The sequence below is a fragment of the Balaenoptera acutorostrata genome, chromosome 14 (assembly GCF_949987535.1).
Source record: "Balaenoptera acutorostrata chromosome 14, mBalAcu1.1, whole genome shotgun sequence".
Taxonomy (NCBI): domain Eukaryota; kingdom Metazoa; phylum Chordata; class Mammalia; order Artiodactyla; family Balaenopteridae; genus Balaenoptera; species Balaenoptera acutorostrata.
Genome location: NC_080077.1, coordinates 52,458,448 through 52,480,370, shown reverse-complemented (window position 1 = coordinate 52,480,370; position 21,923 = coordinate 52,458,448). Strand labels below are relative to the sequence as shown.

Genomic DNA, 21,923 nt, shown 5'->3' with positions numbered 1-21,923 from the left:
TGGAGAGAAGGGGGAAAGCGTTCTGAGAAAGCTCCAGCTCCCGCTCCCCTCCCCTTCCCCCTTGCCATGAAATATAATAATTCATTTTTATTACGAGAGCTGCACCGTCCTCACCATCTCGCACGCACAGAGCCGCACTCCCATATTCACACTCTATAACTCCTCAGCTCCGAGAGCGCCTGCATTTTCTTTGGGAGCCGCTTGGAGGTTCATTAATATCATTAGCATTTAACCCCCTCCCTCTCTCCATCCCCTCCCCGCACATGGCTGACGTCAGACCCCGCCAGGAGTTGGGGGAAAAGCTAAGTGGGCCAGGGACGCCCTATTCCCCTCCCCGTGGCTGCCTGTCAGAGCGCTTCTGGAGATATTACAGGGGACCCAGTCCGCAGCGACAGGCACAAAGTCACGGGGTAATGAACTTCGGGAACCCTTTGCCGCTGCGTGCTCGGCTCTCCCCGGAAACCGGGAGCTGGCCTCCTGTTCCCTCGGAAGACTTCCCAGCAATCTAGTTTTTCCCACTCCGCGCTCGGATTTGGGCAGCGCGGAGCCCATCTGCCTGAGACTGCGGTTGTGTTTCCCTTCTTTCCGTAAAAGAGCAGCGGTCTGTAGAGATCTGCCCACACTCTGCCTGCCTAATGTAGAGGGAGGAACTGAAGACTGAGAGACAGGAATGGGGAAAGAGAGGGATTTTGCCCTTTTTGCTTCGTAGAAAGACCATTTTCGTGTCTCCATCTCTGTTCTTCAATACCCTTCTCTTGCCTGTCCTCCCTTCTCCCTCGATCTGCTTGTCCGTCTCTCCATTTGTCTGTACATGCCTGTGTCCATACCAAGCAACATTCCCAGCAGCTGCGGTTTTGCAAGAGGCGGGAAGAAACTTAAGGATGCTTAATTTTCCACTGTGGAACGAATTCTGAGCGCCCGGGGAGCAGCGCAGCGCGCAACCGACACCCACCTGTCCGGCCCCGGAGCCTCCCAGGCTGGAGGGCGGCTGGAGAGCGGCGGCGCCCGGCGGCGAAGCGGGCGTTGCCGGCCGGGACTCGGGCAGCGCCCACCAACCGCTCCGCCCCGGGACCGCCAGCATGAGCAAGCCGGCCGGATCAACAAGTGGGTACCTATCGGGCCGCCGCGGGGCTCAGGCGCGCAGGCTGGGACGGGCGGGCGGGCGGGGTGGCCGGGGAGGTCCTGCTCCGATCTCCGAGACTCCGAGCCTGGGAGAGGGACTCCAGCGGTGTGTGCGCTTTGGCCCAGCTCCTTGTAGACCATGAGTCAGTGCCTTTCGTGGTGAGGGAAGAACAATTTCGTTACCTCTGGATTGCTTGATTTCCCCCTTTCTCTGGTATGGTGGGAAGGTTGCGACCCAGGCCGCCCAGCAGTCCCTCGAGTTGCCTCCACTTAGCCGCCAGGTGCGGGGAAGAGGGGGAGGAGGCGGCGGGGGCGGGAACTAGGCCGCAGCCCCAGGCTGCAGCACAATAACACGCTCGCTCAAAACTCCGAGCTCCAAAGCGCAAAAGCAACTTTGCGCAAAGCGGATTTTGAATGGAATGCTTTGCACCCCTTTTCTAGCTATTTCAAATAATCCTGCAAATTGGGAAGCAGAAACAATTTAAAAGTCACATTTTCCTTAATCCTAAATCCGCGTAGGTCATAACTGGGGAATTTAAAGTATGGCGAACCGCTCTAGCAAAGAGAGGACCAAATCCCTAATCCCAAGGAGTTTTCGAGCGGGAGCTCGGCAGAGGCAGGAGAGTGCGGCCTGTTCCCCTCCGCGCGCTCCTCTCCTTCCTTAACCCTGCTTAGCTGGAGGCTCTCCCTTGGAACGCCAAGTCGTGGCTGATCTCTAACCGCCCCTAGACGCCGGAGTGCAGGGCTGAGTGTCCGTGCGAGGGCTTTTGCGTGCACCTTGCCTGCGGACCTTGAAAATGTGCAGGCCAGAGCCGGCGCTGGGCCGGCACGGCCGCAATGCCAGGGTCTCCATGCGGCGTTTCAGTTCCCGCCTTCCGGTGGCCCGGGGCTGCGGTTTCCAGGGTCCAAGGCTGGGGGTGGTCGCTGCTGAAGTCCCCACATCCCGGAGTGCTCCCGCTGCCCTTGTCGTTTTCGCTTATAGCATTTTTGGCGCTTGTGCTTTCCTCAAACACCCCCTCCCCTCACTCCCGCTCATTGTCCCGAGTCTTTGAAAGTTAGGAGAGTCCGAGATACTTCTGAGGACTGATAATGAAGTCCCACTTGAGTGGGATGCAATTCCTCCCCGCCCTCCCAAGAAGTGGGTTGTGTTTTTACTTTGTCCGTTTGTTTTGGTTTTGGGCGCTGCCATTTTAAAAATTAAAGTGAACGTGAACAAGAAGAAAAAAGGAGAAATGTTTGGAACTAAGGCGGAGGGGGGAGAGGAGGAATCTTAGCTGCCGCCCGAAACAGAGCCGATCCTGACGGAGGACTGGAGTTTCCAGTTAGCCTCGGGCCTACCTGGCCCTCGCTGTTCGAATCTCTGGGAAAGGAGGCGAGCTCGCATATTTTTTGTGGCCCATGTTCTGGCGTGTGTGTGTCCTTCCCGGGAGGTGCAGAAGGAAAGCCTTCCTGGTGCATTCCGAGCCTCTACCGCTAAAACTGAAGCCGGCAGGCCTCGGCAGGCCTCGGTCCTTGCTTGCCCTGTGACAGGTCCTCGCCTCCTTCCCTGGAAGTAAGGAGCCTCAGACCCCTCGCCCACTTGGGGTGCGCAGTCGCCGGGGTTGAGGAGCCTTGAAAAGTGAGGCCTCGGAGGTGAGGGAAGGGGCGGGCGCGAACTGGGTTCGCTGGGGACCGCGCCCGCATGCTGTAGATGGACTAGGACGCAGGCGGACCGTTCGGACTTTTAGGAAAAAAGACAGAATGACACTGGGGAAACTTTGGAGCTTTCCAGCTTCCCAAGAGCCTGAGTTGGGCCTCCTAAGCCTCGAGCCCGACGCAGGTCCGGACGCCTCCGCAGGGGTTTCTCAGGCCCGCAGAACAGCAGACCCCGCCCGCGGCGCGGCGCCGCGCCATCCAGGCCTTCTCCAGACCGGTGGCGGCAGCGGGGCCCAGGCCTGCGGCCCTCGGGCCCCGAGCAGCGATGGGGTCGGCGCGCAGCGGGCGAGGTCAGGGCCGAGCCCGGCCGCGAGGTCTGCAACTCCCGCCTTGCTCGGATTCGCACAGCTGGAGAGCAGAGCGATGTCACCCGGGAGACCCGCCTGGGTGGTAACAAGACCCCGGCCAGTCACCCCTGCAGCCCAGACTAACTTCTTTCAACAGCCTCTGATGGTAATTACAGTAATCGAAGCTGCCATATATCTTTAGGCAATTATGACACACAAAAAGCCCCGAGGGGACCCCCTGGCGAGGGAAGTTAAGAACGGTTTTCCAGCCTCAGGAAACTCCCGCCTGCCTCACGTCGGAGCTCGCTCGACTTGCTAAATGAGGGGAGCTTTGCAACGGGGTCAACCAGCTTGTCTCGTGACCCAAGTCACCTTACCGTGGCTGGGTGGCGGAGTCTGAGGCGCACACCCGCTCTGCCCCGGAATTTTCTCGTCCTCCCCTGTGTGCCCCGCCCCAGGTGGGTACGCCTGTCTCTAATCTGCCCCGGGAGCCTCGGCCTGGAGGTCTGGGCAGGGGTAGAGCCGACCTGCCGCCCTGGCGGCCCCGGGGGGCCGATGGTCTAGGAGCCCCGCCCCTGGAGCCCAAGTAGCGTCGCCCGCCCCTAACTGGTCCTCCCTCCACCCCGTCGGGGTTCTCCAGAGATGCATGTCCCTGGCCTCCCGTCTGGATGGGGGGCGGGAAAGAGAACCCCCACCACTGCTCCTCCCGCTAGCTCATCTTGGCATCATCAAAACTGCCACCGGGAAGAGGAGGACAGCTGGGACGACAGGATGGCTGGACCCCAAACACCGACCCCAGCTCAGCCAGAGCGTTATGCAGAGGAGAATGGTTGCAAAATATGGAAACCAAGTTTACTGCTTTTCAGAGTGAGGGCGGCTGCTGCGCGGCCGTTGAGTTCCCTTGGGCGCAGTGACAGGTCCGAGGGGGTGAGGGACAAAACCCGATGTGGCCTCCCCTGGCTCTCTACAACCCCCTCCTTCCCCCAGCACAACCTCTCCTCCCACCCTGCGGGAGAGGGGTCGCCGAGGCGGTGGTCGCCGCGCCGCGCGCCTCCCCCGCCGGCCTTTGTCGCCATCCGAATTCCCATGCTACTTTTTTTGACGGGTCACTGGTGGCTCTATAGGCAGGTGCTACGGCGGGGTTGTAATTGCCCGGGCCGAGCCCGGTGGTTACCAAACCCCCTCCCCAACCTTGCCGCCCGCGTTCTCCCCGCCCCCACCCCCTGCAGCTCCTCGACGGCTGCGGTCGGGGGTGCGCGCCCGCCGGATGCCTCGGAATCCACCGGCGAGTTTCCACCCTGAGGCCTCGGGCCCTTCCTGCGCGGCGCCCTCGCCTCCCCTACTCCCCTGGCCCAGTCGTCCTCCCCCTTGCCTCCCATCACCCCAGCCTAATCGTGGTCCCTAACCTGAGCGCTCCTGGAACCAGGTGCCAGCTTCACAGAGGCCAAGCCGGAGGCCGCCGGGGCCCAGACTGGAGGCCTTCGGGCCGGTAGCAAAGGGAACATTAAATGTAAAGAAGTTAATTATTAACTAGTATTGTTAAATACCATCATCATCATTATCAAAGTATTAATTAAGTTAACTCTTTATTTAATACTCCCTTTTTTTGCACGAAGAAGGATTTCAAAGTTCTTATGAGCCACTTCAGGCTTGTTGGCTTGAACCTTATAGAAAAATAGTTCCCTCCCTTATAACTTTTCGAATTTTACCCTCTCCCTAACATTCCTATAGGGTCCGCGGCCATCCCAGGCTAGAGGGGATTCCAAGGCGATTTCTCTTAAGTCAGGCGACTGTCGAGGCCACTGGGGGTGGGGGCAGTTTAGGGAAACCAGTCAGATCCTTGAAAAACTCAGCCTCAGACAGCAGTGGAAAAACAGAAAGCAAGGGACCCCCGCAGGATCTAGTGTGAGAAGGTAGGGCTTTAAGGGGGAAGACGTTGGAGAGTCGGGGTGGAGGGGTGCCGTCCCACCCTAACCTGCCAGGGAATCGACATACTTACAACACTCTCCTCCTACTTGCCTACCTCGGTACTGGTTACTTTGGGGAGGAAAAAAAATTTTTTCCTAAAAGAAATTATTTCTCAAAAGCGATCCATCAAGCATTATTTTAAATAGGTAAAGTGAAAGTTGGGCAATTACCACTACCCTTATTATCATTAATAATCCTAGTATTAGCATTACAATAATAATCCTAATAATAACAACCGCCCGGCAGCTCAGAGAAAACTCGATTGCCTTCCAGCTGCCATCCCTGGTTCCAGCCGTGTTTGTTTTTCTTCTTTTCCCTTTTACATTTCAAGTTTGTCTCCTCGCGCGCTCACTAACAACTTTCTCTGTTAAATGCAAGAGCAGGAGAGGGAGGCGGCCAAACTTTCCGCGGAGCAGAAAGGCAGCGGCGGCCGTGCTGCCGCCCCGGCCTGCTGTAATCTTTTATTCCAAAATGGGTTTCGGCGATTAGAGGAGACCCAAATACATGTAGCGGTGCATGAATAATGCTCATTGTAGGAAACTGACACTTGCTCAAGGAAAAAAAGTTTGGCTATAAAATCACTTCATTATTTGCTTTTACCGCAGCTTCGGTGCTAATCCCTTCAGAGGTCAGATTGCTTAGCATCTCTCTCTCCCTCTCCCCTTTCCTCCTTCTTCTCCGCCCTCCTCTCTCTCTCACCCCATCCCCCCTTCCCTGTCTTTCCTGCGATTTCAGGCCGTATTTTAGATATCCCCTGTAAAGTGTGTGGCGACCGCAGCTCGGGGAAACACTATGGGGTCTACGCCTGCGACGGCTGCTCGGGGTTTTTCAAACGAAGTATCCGAAGGAATAGGACGTATGTCTGCAAATCTGGAAACCAGGTACCTAAGCAGGGCTACGCTGCCCAGCTCCCCTCTGCCGCCTCCCCTTCCTTTGTTTGTGCCAAGGCCTCCTCTGAGTTTCCAAGCTGCTGAGGAGAGACCAGGCCCTGACCTCTCCTTTCCTCTCCCCTCCTTCCTGCCTCAACTCTCAGTGGCCCTTTTGCTTGGGAAAGGCGGAAAGAGGCAAGGGAAGAGAGCTGAGTTTGAAGGAGGAAAGCTGAAGTCCCAGCGTCTCCTTACACCCCCTATCAATCCCCCCCCCTTTTTTTAATCCTCTGACAGATTTTGACACTGGGTAAGGCCCACACCCAGTGACTATAAAGCCAGCCCAGGGGATCTAAGGAACTTTAGGATCTAAACCACAAGTGCAGGCAGGTAAAAGGGCTATTTTATGTCACTGCCACCCCAGTCCCATTCCTAGCAGCACCTAAGCTCAGTGCTCTGACCCGGGTCTGTCCGTGCAGAAGTGAAAAGCACAGGGCATTTCAGTCAGCGAAGTGAGTGTTGGCCAGTTGGAACAGAGAGGATGTGCTGTATGAGGGGCTGTGCCTTCAACTTCAGAGAAGCAGGGCTGCTTGGTAGTGGGCAGTGAGGCTTCAGCACCCATGTGACTTTAGTTGGGCCTTGTCAGAAAAGGGCAGAGTGAGCAAGAAGAGAAGGTGCCCAAGGAAGGAAACTGGGAGCCTCTCCATGGCCCCCATATCTTCACTTTCTCTGCTTCGAAGAGGTGCCTGGTTGATTCTGTTTTGATCTTGAGCAGGCAGAACTGTTTCAAAGAGACAGAGGAGTAGGGGCATGGGTTGAGTGTGAGCCAAAGCTTCCAGAAAGAGTGAGCAGACCCCTCCCCCTGACTCAGTTTCCAGTTCAGTAGTAGGTTTATTTCAACCTAGGAGATCAGCCTTTTGGTCCCACACTTGGCCTTCTCCTTAGCCAGGCACACAGACCCTAAATACAGAGTGACCATCTCCACTTCCAAGAAGATCCTGGAGAGCGCAGTAATCAGAAAACATCCTTTGGTAACCAAAATGTTAAAATGTTTTCGCTAATTAATATATATGATACACATATATACAAACACATATATTGTCTGGTGCTAGTGAATTGTTTATCTTTTTCTGAACCTATGTCTGCTCATACCAATTTCTGATAGATCTGGATTATCAACAAAAACAAGAACAAGAAGATGCTGCATTTGGATAAGTTATTTTGAACTCTCCAGCCCTGTTACCTGTTTAATTGGGTCCATAGCTCTGTATCAGTTTCTCGCTTCACCATATGGACACATCACATTATATACACACAGGACTGTATCCCAGTAGCTCCACAAGAATATGGGATTACTGTGGGTCATCAGACTTGAGCAGGCCTCTACTTAAGTTATCTTTTACTTTTATGCAATGCACAGAATTGGGGAATCAAAACCTCAGATGTTATGCTTGATATTTTCAAAGGGGTTGGCTATCAATTCAAACATACTGATGTCAGTCCAAGTGCTTGTAAAGGAGTGTTGATAGACTCATCAGGCATGGTGGTCCTCTTCTTACACAGAGAATAAATGGACTTAGCTGAGGTGCGCATCTGTCTCTCAGGCTCCAGATATTTATATACATTTGATCTGATTTGAAGACACTCTTAAGAACTAATGAAGACTTCTATTATGCATTAGTATGTTTATCAGAACACTAGGAGGATAACATTTGAGGATAGGCATATGATTGCATTTAATAATAAGTTATTTAAACCTCTTTACATTGAGCTATTACACTGGCCAGCAAAGATGACCTGAAGAATTCAATTAGGAAAAAAATTTATTTCCTTTCTCTCTTTTATTCTAAGCTTGGGTAAACAGCATTCTAATTTATTATTAACAGTAATGAGGATGTTTAGAAATTATTATGAACTTCTGCTCTACCTTTATTTTAAATAAATCAACGTATTTTAAATCAGAGGGTGTGATCTCATAAAACTGTGTGTTTGAGTGTATAATTTTTTCCTAAGGGATATTTCAGAAGATATGCTTACTCCAAATTCAGAGTATATGAATTTTGAGATTATGAAACAAAATAAAAATACATTTATTTTATTCTCTTTCTTCCCACTGTAAATGTAAAAGTAGCAAGTAGTATAAACAGAGCACCAAACTTCTTATGTATTTACTGTGTATAAAATACACATGTAGACATGACTCTTTATGAATCTATGTATATGTTCTCTCAGTAATAACACCTAACATCGAGTGAATTCCATTAGAAATTTTCTCTGTTTTCCTCTTTTAATGGCCAATATTTTTCCAGAAAATTGCATTGGATAAAACATTTATTTTCTCATGCATCTCAGATAAGTATTTCTAAGGCACAATTACCTCTTTTTTTTCTGTTATCTTGCTAATATTCTCAGTCTATGTTATCATTTTGTCAGACAGTCCATCACATTATCTTCCTGGTCATATTTACATGGTGGGCATTTCTAGAATTTGTCCAGGCCTTGGGCTCTTCCCTTCCCACTCTCACATCTGTAAGCCTTGCCCTCCTAACCACTCTGGCTTCTGCCTCACCTTCCAGGAATGGCTGTGTTTCTATGAATCTGGGCTAAAGCTAGTCTTTAAGACAACTCTCAACATGCTGGTCAGAAGCATGGCTTTGAGTACAAAGGCAAGAGAGAAAACAGGAGAGTGGAGAATAATGGGAAATGTTTATCTGATGGATAAATGGGCTCACCCAGAAAGTGACAGAAAGAGGTAGAATCAAGACCTGAAAGTGGAAAGAATAGTTGGTGGGAGGGGGACGTGGCAGGGGTCCTGGCAGGCAAGCCTGCTCCTTGCAGAGCTCTAAGGCCTCCTCCTCCAGGGCAGGTCGCTGTCTTCGGTCCTGAAAACTCTCGCCCCGCTCCAACCCCTCTGCGCCTGGCGGAAGTTCCCCTCGGGAGCTCCTCCCCACGCAGCGTAGTCTGGGCAAACCAGGAGCTCTGACCCTTCACCTGATTTGAGAAGGACTTTCCTTCTTGTCCGCTTGCATAGGGTCAGGGGCTGGTCCTTTTGAAGTAGCCCCGGGAATCCCAGCCCTTTCTCTTCCTGGCCTTGCTGGTGCCCAAGGCCCTCGCGTTTCGCGGACCCAGGCTTGCAGCTCCGGGGTCTGTTGCGGGGTCCGTACCCGCCTACACGCCTTTTCCCCGACCCGGCGCCGGCTTCGCGTCCCCAGTCTAAAGGTCCTGGGGGCCGCTGACCGCCTGCACTCTGTTCCAGGGAGGCTGCCCGGTGGACAAGACACACAGAAACCAGTGCAGGGCGTGTCGGCTGAAGAAGTGTTTGGAAGTCAACATGAACAAAGATGGTAATCTATTCTTAGTACATCTTTTTATCCTTATGTTGGTTGAGTAGTAAGTAAATTATGTGTACAGAAAATAATGGCACTCCTATGCATATAAATCATCTCCTGAGCATTTCTTTCCAGGTGCTGGGAATTGGCCTCCGGCTTTAGTCATCTCCCTGCATGAGCCCCACCCCCACCCCACTGAACTCCCCAGGGCAAGACCCATGCCCACGTGGGACACTTGCTCCTCACAACCATCCCCACGAAGCCAGCGTTCCTGGGGCCCCCACTCTGCTGGGGACACACGTGTGACATTCTTAGCCTCCCATCCTGATTCCTCTTCTCACCTCTCCTTGCAGCCCTTTTGTGGCCAGACTTAAGCCTGTTAGCCTCCCGCAGGGTCTTGCTGTCTGGATAGTCTCCTGGAGAGGATATCTTGGGGACTCGGAGACGGGTTGAAGGAGGAAGGGCAGAGACACGAACACGCGGAATGTCCACCCCTTCTTTGTAGACTCACCAAGATGACAAAATCAGGACGGCCGTTGTGGCGATCTGAGCTTTTTCAGGGCCTTCTCTTAGTTCTAAAGAAAGGGGCTGGAGGAGCAGAGTGACGCCAGTGGGTGCCTCGGACACCCAGCTCCCAGAAGGCTCTTAAAGGCGCGCAGCAAGAACTAGGTCGTCAGGACGCTTCTTGGGCTTAGAGTGCAATCCAAGCTCGTGCCCGGAGGTGGCCTGGCGAGGGCGCCCCAGGCCGGGACGTGGCAGGGGTCTTGGCTGGGAGGGAGGGATGGGGCCTCAGGACTGGGTGCCGAGTGGGCTTTGCCCGGACGGAGGCCTGGGCGGGGTGGCATCTCCACGAGGTACGGCGCCCATTGGGGAGAGTTCCTTCCTCCGCGGCTCAGGAAGCAGGAGGGAGCGTCCAACCTGTTGAACTTGTGTATTGACAAGTTGTCAAGCTCGTCGAGCGGAAGATTGCCCTGAATTAATTTGTTTGTTTAAACTGTTGGTGGTAATTGTCACATCTCCCCTGCCTTCTTCCAGCACACTCTGAGAGGGCTTTCCCTCGTCCCATTCCCCAGCGGACCCGGGCTCGGGTCCTTTTCTCCTGGGGTCCTCGGAGGCCAAACGGCATTTCTAAGTGGGGCGGGGGATGGAGGTGGGGGGGGAGTGGTCGTCGAGCGGATTGGGAAAAGTGTGTGCAGAGACGCTGTGCCTAGCTGTGCGCAATGCTCCCTCTACCCTCGATTGCGGTCGAGACCTAGCTACTCCTGCCCAGAGGGTCTCTGGTTTCCCTGCTACCTTCCCTGGGTGCGGAGGAGCCCTCAACCGACAGAGAACACACCTAGTCTTGCCTGAGGCTCGGGTATTAGTGTGACACGTTGGGCCGGGCTGCTCTTCTCGGCTTCAGCTTCCTTATGCAAACAGTGTAAGGGTTAAACGGTCTCAGAGCGCCCTCCACCCTCACATTCCTTCTCCCTCCTTCTCTTCACCTCCCGGGTGCCCTTGCCTGTCCAGACGCAGCTTTTGGCCGAGAGCGCGGCAGCGTCTAAGTGTCACCGAGTCTCTGATCTCGGGCGTGCGCCGGTCTGTCTGTCTCTGTAGCCGTGCAGCATGAGCGGGGGCCTCGGACGTCCACCATCCGCAAGCAGGTGGCCCTATACTTCCGTGGACACAAGGAAGAGAACGGGGCGGCCGCGCACTTTCCCTCCGCAGCACTACCCGCGCCGGCATTCTTCACCGCGGTTACGCAGCTGGAGCCCCACGGCCTGGAGCTGGCCGCCGTGTCCGCCACTCCTGAGCGGCAGACCCTCGTGAGCCTGGCTCAGCCCACGCCCAAGGTCAGTGACCTTGCTGGGCCCGAGACCTTTCCGAGTGGAGGGCGGAGAGGGGCGCGCCCATTCTTTCTCAGCTGGCATGGCTCAGCCAAAAGATGGAGAGAGAGACAGACCTCACGGGGTGCTCGGGGCTTCGCCGAGCTCTGCGGGGAGCTCTAGACCTCCCTCTCTCCCCTGTTGAGCTAGGGGTGCTCAAATTTTAGTGTGCAGTAAAGTCACTCTCTGAGCTGACTACAAACGTGGCCGCCTAGGCCCATCCCCCTTTCAGCAAATTTGAGGTGGGGCCCAGGAACCTGTGTCTTTAGAAAACACCTAGTGTAAAGCCCTGGCTGAACTAAGAGGGCAGCCTAGGTGTTCCTGGAGGACAGAAGAGCAGAGTTTGTTTTTAGAAGAAAGAAGTTGCCTACAGCTGGCAGAAGAGCTCCTGAATTGCAACTGCAGGGATCTAATCTCTTGGGCAAAGCCATGGGTCCCTAATGCAAGAGAGAAATGTGGAGCTCACCTTGTTAGGACAGTTTGAAGAACCTGGCTTCATTTCCCACTCCCCGTACTCTCTTCTGAGCCGCATTAATTTACACAAGAATTGAGCCTCTACTAGCAGGGACACAGTCAGAACCACCTCAAAAGGCTGCCACCTAGGGACTACCTTCCAGGCTTCCAGTTGGTACCTACCCAAAGCCCCCAATCCAGGCCGAGAAGGGCTCCAGATCTCTCTCCCCCAGAGGAGGGCCAGCTGCAGCCCCACACTGCAGGGAAGCCAAACACCTGGGCACATGCACACACACAATATTTGATATTGCTTTCTTATCCTTGATGTGTATAATAAGCTTGGGAAAGTAGTGTTATGAATATGTCGTCAGTTATGAATGGGAATGCTCTATGAATGATTAAGATGTCTAATTGAAATATTTCCATAATATACTAATCCTTTCTAAAAATACTCATATGCATATTTGTGTTTGGGATGCCTATTAATTTATACTTTCTCCACATCTATTTTTATTTACTCAAATGCAAGAAGCTCTTGTCTAAATTGGGAGACAGGCTTGGCACTTGGCTCAGCCTGGGGAAAATTTGCTGCAGGGGATAGAAAAGCCAGATGCCCCTCTTGAAGGAACAGGCCACCAAAGAGTGGAAATGAGCCTCTCCCATCAATTATTATTCCCCAAACTCTATAGATATTCCTATCTCCTTCACTGGTCTAATTAGAAAGTTTAAAATTTGGCTCTTCTTGCAAAGCTGCAGTTTCCTTACTCCCTGGTGTTTCTCTTTCTTCCCCACCCAGTACCCCCATGAAGTGAATGGGACCCCAATGTATCTCTATGAAGTGGCCACAGAGTCAGTGTGTGAATCAGCTGCCAGGCTTCTGTTTATGAGCATCAAGTGGGCTAAGAGTGTGCCAGCTTTCTCCACGCTATCTTTGCAAGACCAGGTATGACCAAGAGGGCACTGAGCTCTTGGGGGAAGGGGGTTGGGAAAGAAGCAACAGTAGTCAGTCTTATGAAACTAGAAGTTACCTGGATAAATCACCAAGGCCAGGCATCCGTTCTTAACAGCAGTAGGAAATGATTTTTCTTAGCTTCTTGCTGTGGGTTCAAAATAGCTAGCTATGGAATCCTTACTAAGAAATGTAATTATGTTATTTCAGGAAAGTTGGATATGATCTAAAAAAACACGAATATACAAGACCATTATCTTTTTTTTAGTTTAATTGAAACATCAAATTTAATCACAAATTTTAAAAATCTTAATGATTTTTAAAATTGTTAATAAAACAATATTTTCTTAAGAACACTGGAACTGAGAGACATAGAACGTGATGAGAGTATTCCCTTGTAAGATTTTGGGAACTAGTCTCATTTTATATTTGCAGCTTTATATTTTCCACTGTGATGCTCATAGTTTTGGCCACTGATTGATCAGCATGAAGGATTAAAGAGTGCATTGCACACCTCCCTTGATTCTTCAAGTGCTTTTAGAGATTTTGTAAACAAATAGGTCTGGTGCATAATCCTGTGGTTGTAAATGACATTAAGAGGGAGAAAACAAAGTATGTGCCTTTAAAATTGCATCGTACCGAAACTCAGAAGTTTTGTTGTTAGGAATATCAGAAATGGCCTCTGCCAGAATTTTTCTGCCCTTAAGGGAAAGAAATAAAATGAAGTATTCACAAAAATTGGCTGTCACCAGCACATTCATGGAAATTAATGACAAATTTCCCAAAAGGCTAATAAGTAGCTCCAAAAGCAAAGGATTTGTTTCTTTAATTCATTTGATACCTAATTAAAGCATAATAGTGCCCCTTAATATGAAGTACATTTCCTACAGAGAGCCCTGGCAATGTGCTCAAAACATTTAATCTTCTAGCATGGGATGTTCTTTTTTTCATGGCCTGGACTTTCAGACATGTTCAGAATTAGACATTGTTTACCTTACATTTTTTTTTTATATATTATTTTACTCTTTTTTTATGATATATTTTATTTATTTATTTATTTATTTATGGCTGTGTTGGGTCTTCGTTTCTGTGCGAGGGCTTTCTCTAGTTGTGGCAAGTGGGGGCCACTCTTCATCGCGGTGCGCGGGCCTCTCACTATTGCGGCTTCTCTTGTTGCTGCGCACAGGCTCCAGACGCGCAGGCTCAGCAATTGTGGCTCAGGGGCCCAGTTGCTCCGCGGCATGTGGGATCTTCCCAGACCAGGGCTCGAACCTGTGTCCCCTGCATTGGCAGGCAGATTCTCAACCACTGCGCCACCAGGGAAGCCCCTACCTTGCATTTTTAAAGTATTATTTTCTGTATTTAATGCAATAAAACTGAAAATAAAGCACTTTGAAAATTAAACCTTTTGGTCAAATTGTGATTTTGGTTACAAGCCTTCACAATTCAGCCCTTAGCTCTCAAAAGAAAACCCTCTCACATCCAGAACTGACTGTTTTTTGAGAGATTTTTCAAAAACAAATTTTTCAAGATGGTTAGTTTCTATCTTTGACCAGCTTTACTGGTTGACTCTGACCATTTGCTCTGTGTGTGTGTGTGTGTGTGTGTGTGTGTGTGTGTGTGTGTGTGTGTGTGTGTGTGTAAGTTGGCTATTTTTTCTCAAAACAAGTATTTGTAGACTATTTAATCCAAACAAAATTTACTTACTGTCTGCCACTTAGCCCTTCGGTGGAAACCCTTCAACAACAAGCAAACTGCAGTGAAGTGGAATCCAGTATATTAATTTCGAAAAGGAGCCAGATTTTCATTTTAAATATTCAGTAGCACATTTTAATAGAATGAAAATGACAAGCACCTTGATGCTGTCCACTTATGAGTCTCAGAAAAATCAGGCAGTGAGATGAGGTAAACTCAGCAAAACCCGATTAACATAATTACACCCTGATTTCCCTGCATGCCTCTTGGGAATTAGTGATCGCTCTCCCAGCCCAGCCCGCTCAACCCTCCAGGAAGATGGGGGCCCACATCTGCATGCTTAGTCTGGAATCCTCAACCCCTGATAATATCAACATTTTCTATGAGGGGAATCTGCCTGCTGTGCTGCTGGTGACATTTCATAGAGCCTGGGTCTCCTGAGAAGTTTCTAGGTGGTCAGGAACAAATGGATGCAAGAACAAGAAGGGTAAACCCTTTTCCAAGGGAAGCAAAATTTGGGGAATTGGAATGGCTGACTCTCAAATGCATGTGCTTAAGTATAGACACCTTTTAATAACGGAAAATATGAGAAAATAAGGGAAAGCTAGAATATTCAGAGGAAAAACTATCAGGACAGGCATTTAAAACACTTCTTAAAATGATGGAAATTTACATATTGAAATTGTTTATAAATTTATAAATTACACACTATATTATATTATACATCTATTGTATGACAGCTGATGCTTTTGGAAGATGCTTGGAGAGAACTGTTTGTTCTAGGAATAGCACAATGGGCCATTCCGGTTGATGCTAACACTCTACTGGCTGTATCTGGTAAGAATTGCACAATTTAATGACTTTGTTGTAGAAATTACCATAAAAATACATTACTGAAAAAAGAACAACATGTAAAGAATAACAAATTCCTGCTGAACAATAGAGTATACCTGTCATTTATAAATCTATATTTAAATGCAAATAATGTTGTTTTGTTGTATTCATGACTGCTTGCATTGTTATTTAAATGCAAATTACTGTGTTTGTTATCATCCAAGAGAAGATTTTATATTAACTTTCATACAATATAGCCAGTTTACATGGAATCAGATATCTTAGAGTGACAATTGAATAGATATTGATATGCAGGATTTTGTCAAAAATCAATATTAAATCATGAAAATGCCTTCATGTTAGAGCATTTATTGCATATTTTTATTCTAGGCATGAATGGTGACAACACAGATTCCCAGAAGCTGAACAAGATCATATCTGAAATACAGGCTTTACAAGAGGTGGTGGCTCGGTTTAGACAACTCCGGTTAGATGCTACTGAATTTGCCTGTCTAAAATGCATCGTCACTTTCAAAGCTGGTAAGCAGACACAAACTGCTGTCTCTTCTCCTTCCCCAGTTTTGCCATCAGTAATTCAGGCACCTCTAAGTCCAAAAAAGAGGTGATGGTTTTCAAGAGAGCTGATACTCTTAGTCTGACTCCATTTTCGATAGCCATGGAACCTGCATGTTCTTCTGCTGGCCATCCACTTCCAGAGAGTGCTTTCCCCATCTGCATTTCCTGTGCTGCCTATCACAATTTCCTGGTCTTCATTTCTAGTTCCTACACACAGTGGTTCTGAACTGAGAAGTTTCCGGAATGCTGCCGCCATCGCAGCTCTTCAAGATGAGGCTCAGCTAACTCTCAACAGCTACATCCATACCAGGTGACCCTTGTTTGCCTTGAACATGTACTTAAGAAAATTGCTTCCATTGTGAATGTGTGAGCAGACAGCAAAAAGCCAGTTCAAACATTGTGACTAATTATCCTGTTGCCAAGCCAGTTAATTTAATTAGAATCTATGTCCTCACGTATTTCGAAGGGTAGGTGAGAGGAGCAAATCAAATTAGATTACAAAACCGAAAGCACTGCCAGACACCTTACACCTTTCCTGGATGAACAAGTTGATCCATCAATATAGCTAAACACACTGAGGTGAATGGGCCCAGATATGAGGAAGGTGAAAAATGAAGGCTAAAGTGTTATGTTAGTTGATATATTAGAGAGTGGTCACACGATCCTTTAAAAAAGGCAAGTGCCTTTCTTTGGATGCCAATCCCAAATAGAAGGACCAGAGAACTTTCTAAAGAGGTCATCTTTAACCCCATCATGACTGCTGTCTGGCTTTGGTGATTGGTATCTGTTGAGCTATTTTGAGTCATAGCACCCATCATGTTACTTCTGGCCAAGCAAAGCCCACTGACAGAGGCTGTTCTTGGCTATTTGTAGAAACTCTCCATCACTGGGGTTCCAGCAGTGCTCCTCCTGGCCCACCAAATGGGCAAATCCACCACGAGGTCTACAGACTTTCTGATTCCGTTTTCAGACGAAAAAAGCAAGGCTTTTAAAGAGCAGTGAAACCTTGCTAGCTTCCTAAGTTACGGCTGCAGTAGATCTGAGGTTAGAATAGAGTTGCTCTTCTTACTTATTCTCTAGATTGATCTTGAAGAGAAGCCCATGGAAACCAGTCTCTATCATCTCAACATCACCCATAGACACTATGCTGGGAGTAACTAAATCAAATGGGTAGAGGCAGTTAATGCTTCCATTACTGAAGGGGTCAAAGAAACCCCAAGTCACCTGTATTCATTTGGAATGATACCACTTCTGCAGGGATCTCCTTATTTCTTTTATAAATCCTCTTTTGAATACTAATGAGTAAAACTGTTCCCTGCCCCAGAGTCGCTGAATGTAGCTTTCAGAATTCCTATTCCTGAAAGCTTTAGGCTTCACAGTAGATCTTCAATAGCCAACAGCAACCAATATCTATTGAGTGCTTACTGTGTGCCTTACAACCCAGCATATTAAGATTTTCCCTAAAAGTAGGGCGAGTATACAAACAAGTAAATTTGTAAAATGTGAGTTTAACAACAACAACAAATTGTTCCTTGTCCATGGAATATCACTGAAACTGTGATGAGTGATAGAGCCTGTGTATGTTTTTCCAAATTAAAGTTCCATGGTTTTAAATTTAAAATCCACATTAACTTTCAGAATGTATATAGTAAGCACTTAAGTTTGTTCAGAATTATAAAATGGAACAGTACATAATTTGGGCACTTTTTCCCTACTAAAAACTAAATTGTATATCATAACTGACCTCTGACATTTAGAGTCTTTAAGGTATAAAGAACATCACACCAGGAGAATATGATACTAGGTATTGATTCAGTCAAGCCTTAGCTGAGTACTCGCTTTGTGCAGGGTGGCTGGTGAGCACTGTGGAAGACGAGAAAGGACAAGATACTACCCATGATCATTACAGGAAGTAGGCAGAAGTGTTACTCCAACTCAGACCAGGGAAGAGAAAAAGCAAAGTAGGGAGTGAGAGAGATGAATTCTAGTTGGAGGGAGTGAGAAAAAAATCTGGAAAGTCTGATGGATGGAGAAGACATGTGAGCTAGTTCTTGGATTCCAGCAGGAGAGAAGGGGACCAATAGGAGGCAGAAGAGGGGCTGGTAGAGGTGCCATGGAAGGTGCCAGAGAGGGAGTAAGGAGAGTCTGAGAGAGCCTGACGTTTCAGGAGCTGCTTCTAGGACGACCTGAGAGAGTTAAACCACAAATTAACAGAAGTCTATTTTAGAGAAATGACAAGTATACTACTTCTCTGTCACCCTCAAAACAAGGAAATTATTCATGGAAGGAACACATCTGCTTTGACATGAGCCTTTCATTTCATGATATCAGCTACAGCTAGAATTTAATATTAATATCTAGAGTCATACATGTGACAAAACTGACTATACCTTACTGCTTAGCTCCTTCAAATCAGCGAACATTCTCCTCTAGCACTTTCCTGTCTAGAAAAATAAAATCTGAAATTGAGAAGTTAATGTGGCAAACTGAGCTAATTGTGCATTAATTGTTAAAGCTGCAAACTGAGCTAATTGTTACAGCCCGGTAAGTGATTTCTCTAATTATCTAGGACATAAGGAGAGGGCTAGAAATTGGCATTTCAAACAAACTATATATAACTACGTGTAACAACTATATATAACTATATATAATAATAAATAATTTAGTTATATATAATAAACTATATAACTGACAATCAAATACCCAAATCTGTGACAGACACAGAACACTTACACCTGGAAAGAAAACTTCCAGTTATGTATGCTGATGGATGAAGTCAAGGGCATAGATACTCTACAAAATAATTTTGAGCAGTCAGAGAGCCCCTCTCTTTCTTTCCTTCTCTCTCTGTCTCTGTCTCACACACACACATACACATGGTTATTGTTTCTGGGTAGTAGAGTACTCCACATATAATAAACACTTAATTTGTGTTGACTGACTAACCAGCCCCTTCCTAACTAGAGAATAAAAGAAGTGGGTGAGAAGGTGAGTGGATAATCTACTCATAGAAAATCAAGAGTTAATTGTCTATGGAGTCACCAAAATACGTCCTTTCTGAAAGTAATTATTTCCCACAGTGTTTTCTCACTGTGGGAAACTTCAGCATGTTGGGTGGATGCTGCAGACACGGTGGGGGCTTATTTAGGCAGCCACTGCTTCCCACCCACTGCAGGGGCCTTCTCTCCTCTGCCTGCCTGAGAAGGGAAACAGAGCTGTTGAAGAGAGTAAGTGGCCAAGGTGGAAGGGAGACTTGGGTCTTGGGATTACTTTCCAGGAAACGTAGGAGATGTTTTTGGCAAGTAGAGTAAGAGGTGGGATTTATGTATTTTTTAAATGTAGAGGACCTCCACCGTGTCCATACCACATTATTAAAGGTGGTCTGGTGGTCCCTGTCCATTGGTGGTCATGAAGCTGGGCAGTGAAAGAGCCAAATGAGGTCCTCAGAGGCCCAGAATGAATTATCAGCCTCATATCAGGTTGAAGAGAGGGACTCTCTTGTGCCCAAAGCTAAGAAACAAGCATGAAAGTTGTTCCCCTGGACTCTGTTTGCATGGTGGGGTTATTGGACAGTTAAACTCAATGTTCAGCCACCTAACTCCTGTGTAGGAATTGATATCTGTCAGTTTCTAGCACCTGTGGCCGTGGATTGAACCTGGCTGAGTCACAGATAAGTGTCTCCAGAGGTCAGTCTTTTGGGTGGTTTGTGTCAGTGGAGGGAGACCTCCTGGTGGACTGTATTGACACCTGATTCCAAGCTGTTGACTGAAGACGCATCAGGGCTGCAGCGAGGAGGTGGCTTATAGGCATCTAAAGGCAGCAGAAAATTGAACTTGCACATCTGAGCACAGATGCATGTTGGACATCAAGAGAGGAAATTGTTCAGCAATTTCTCACATCTTTAATTATATGCCAATTTCATTGACATGAAAGTTGGGTGGCACTGCCAGCCAACAGAACTTAGTCTTTAATTTGCAGTGTAATAAGGAGGGAATTATTCCTGAGAGTGACTAAGTATAGTGCCTGAATAATAATTTAGAGAATTGCTTAGAAAAGGAATCCATTTTATTTGAGGGAAATAGCCTCATGAAGGAGTCTTGAGAATCAGAAAATTGAATGTTGTCACTAGTTTTGTCATCAGTACCATTGGTTGGTTTCTACACTGGCAACCTTAAGTTTATTATTTGGTCTAAACTTAGTACCATGTTTCTTAAAATTATTTTTTCTCCAAAAAAACTGCAACCCCTGTGCTAATGAGGAGACAGTCACCGTGTGCTTTTGGCAGCGTCATTATGTTCTCCATGCCTCGATTATCCCACCTGCAAAACAGGGACAGTAGTGCCTGGCTAGGACTCCGTAGTATGTTATTCAAGAGGCTGAATCAGGAAATTAAGCTGAAGATGGTGTGTGTTCAAGGATGAGATATTAAGCCTGTTAGTGATGGATCTTACCTTGCTTTCATGGCTTCTCCTATTCCAGATATCCCACTCAACCCTGTCGCTTTGGAAAACTCCTGTTACTTTTGCCAGCTTTACGTTCTATTAGTCCATCAACCATAGAGGAAGTGTTTTTCAAAAAAACGATCGGCAATGTGCCAATTACAAGACTGCTTTCAGATATGTACAAATCCAGTGATATCTAAGCTCTCCAAGTCCCTACTTTTCAGGATGGGACAGTATCTGATGAACTTCTACCCATGGAGAACAAGCCTCAACTAACAAACCCTTCAGGAAGCATAAACCTGGGAATGTGTAGCCTTCAGGAAAAAATGTCAATTGACACAAAACAATTCCAGTAGCTCTGACCTGCTGCCTTACCCAGGGTGGGGTGGCCTGGAAGGAAAGGGGGTGTAAGAGGACCGCCTGAGCAGAGAGGACTCACTGCTACCATGCCCTGGGAGGGGACCGAATTCGGGGTTGCCACAGGCCAGGCCATTCTGCCTCTTACCTGGAAGATCAGGCTGATCTATCAACAGCTGAAACATAAGTAGAACATTTTTTTCCCCTTTTAGCATATAAAGTTGGGTAACCAAATATAGTTCTGTGTGTAACATCATACAGCAGCCTTCAGAACTATCTTATGTTGAAGAACTTATTTTAAAAATAATGGTTAGGTTTTAAATCAAAAGTTTTATCAAAAGTTTCCCTTCTATTGTACTACTTCATAAAGTGGCCTTCAGAACTGAGTTAATAAGTGAAAGGTAGCTTATGCTGTGAGATTTGCTTTTTTCTCTCCTTCCTTTCTCTTTCTTTCTTCCTCTTCCTCCTCCTCCCCTTCCCCTTCCCCTTCCCCCTTCTCCTTCTCCCCCTCCTCCTCCTTCTCCTTCTTCTTCTTAATACCATAGGCCAGGCAACCTTGTCAAAGGAATTGGTGGACGAAAATGAGATTCTCACCAGGACTTCAGGTTGGATAACATCTAAAAATAGAAGAGCTTTACTAAAAGAACACAAGTCGAGGGAGGATGAATAAAAACAGCAAAACCAAATAAAGTGGAGATGAATGATGGAGTGAGGCAGACTGCTGTCCCATTAACATAGTGCTGAAACCAAAGGCAATGGGGGTCCAAACTCGTGTTTCCGCGAGTCACACCAGACGGTAAATGAACAGAGACCTGAGACCAGAAGGAACTTCAAGGAGATGGATGCTAAAGGGCTTCTTGATCGAATGCTAACAGCCTGAGACTCTTCAATGCCTTTCAGAAAACCGGTTTCTAGTAAAGCTTTGAATGCCTGCACGTGCACACACACACTTCGTCCTACACTATAAGCTGCTCCTTTGGTATGAATCTCTACTTATGGAAATGTAGAAACAAACATTTTAAAATAGCTGCTGTACTTTTCACATTTTGATTTATTAGGTACTAGCACTGAGGAAAAATATTCAGCACTTGGACTATTATAGGATGAGTAAAACTTTCCTTGTATAAAGTGAATTAACTGATTTGTGAAGTTAAAAGGTTGTACTCATTGTATTTACAAAGAATAAAAAATATATTGAATTTAAATGAACTCTGCCTGATTTCTTAGCCTCCCTCCCTGGCTGGTTCTTATCCACCAGTTATAAGGCGGCCGAGGCAGCTGGTGTAAAAACTGAAGCTCAGAGCACTGCAGCCTGAAGAACTGAACCACAAAGGCAATTTCCTTTTTACAGTGAATCCCATTTGTAAAACGATGAATAAAGAAATAAAACATAAGATTCCGTTCTCTGCAGCTCTCAAATGTAATTGCATCTGTTAGAAAAATTGCTGTGTGAGGAAGAAAGAGGCCGATTAACAGAGTCTTCAT

The 21,923-nt window shown here is 47.6% G+C and overlaps 1 protein-coding gene across 2 annotated transcripts; it reads left to right on the top strand.

Annotated features, from left to right (window-relative positions):
- The first annotated feature begins 309 nt into the window (after window positions 1-309).
- NR2E1 (nuclear receptor subfamily 2 group E member 1) lies at window positions 310-21,616 on the top strand. 2 transcript variants are annotated; one of them, XM_057528275.1, is made up of 9 exons: window positions 310-1,104; window positions 5,808-5,953; window positions 9,195-9,282; window positions 10,864-11,099; window positions 12,382-12,528; window positions 14,970-15,066; window positions 15,454-15,603; window positions 15,844-15,949; window positions 20,984-21,616. In XM_057528275.1, the coding sequence occupies exons 1-9, from the start codon at window positions 1,080-1,082 to the stop codon at window positions 21,021-21,023; spliced, it is 1,035 nt and encodes a 344-aa protein (XP_057384258.1). In that variant the 5' UTR covers window positions 310-1,079; the 3' UTR covers window positions 21,024-21,616. The 2 variants fall into 2 exon arrangements, with proteins under 2 accessions (XP_057384258.1, XP_057384257.1); XM_057528274.1 differs by having other exon boundaries at window positions 20,119-21,616.
- The last annotated feature ends 307 nt before the right edge of the window (window positions 21,617-21,923 follow it).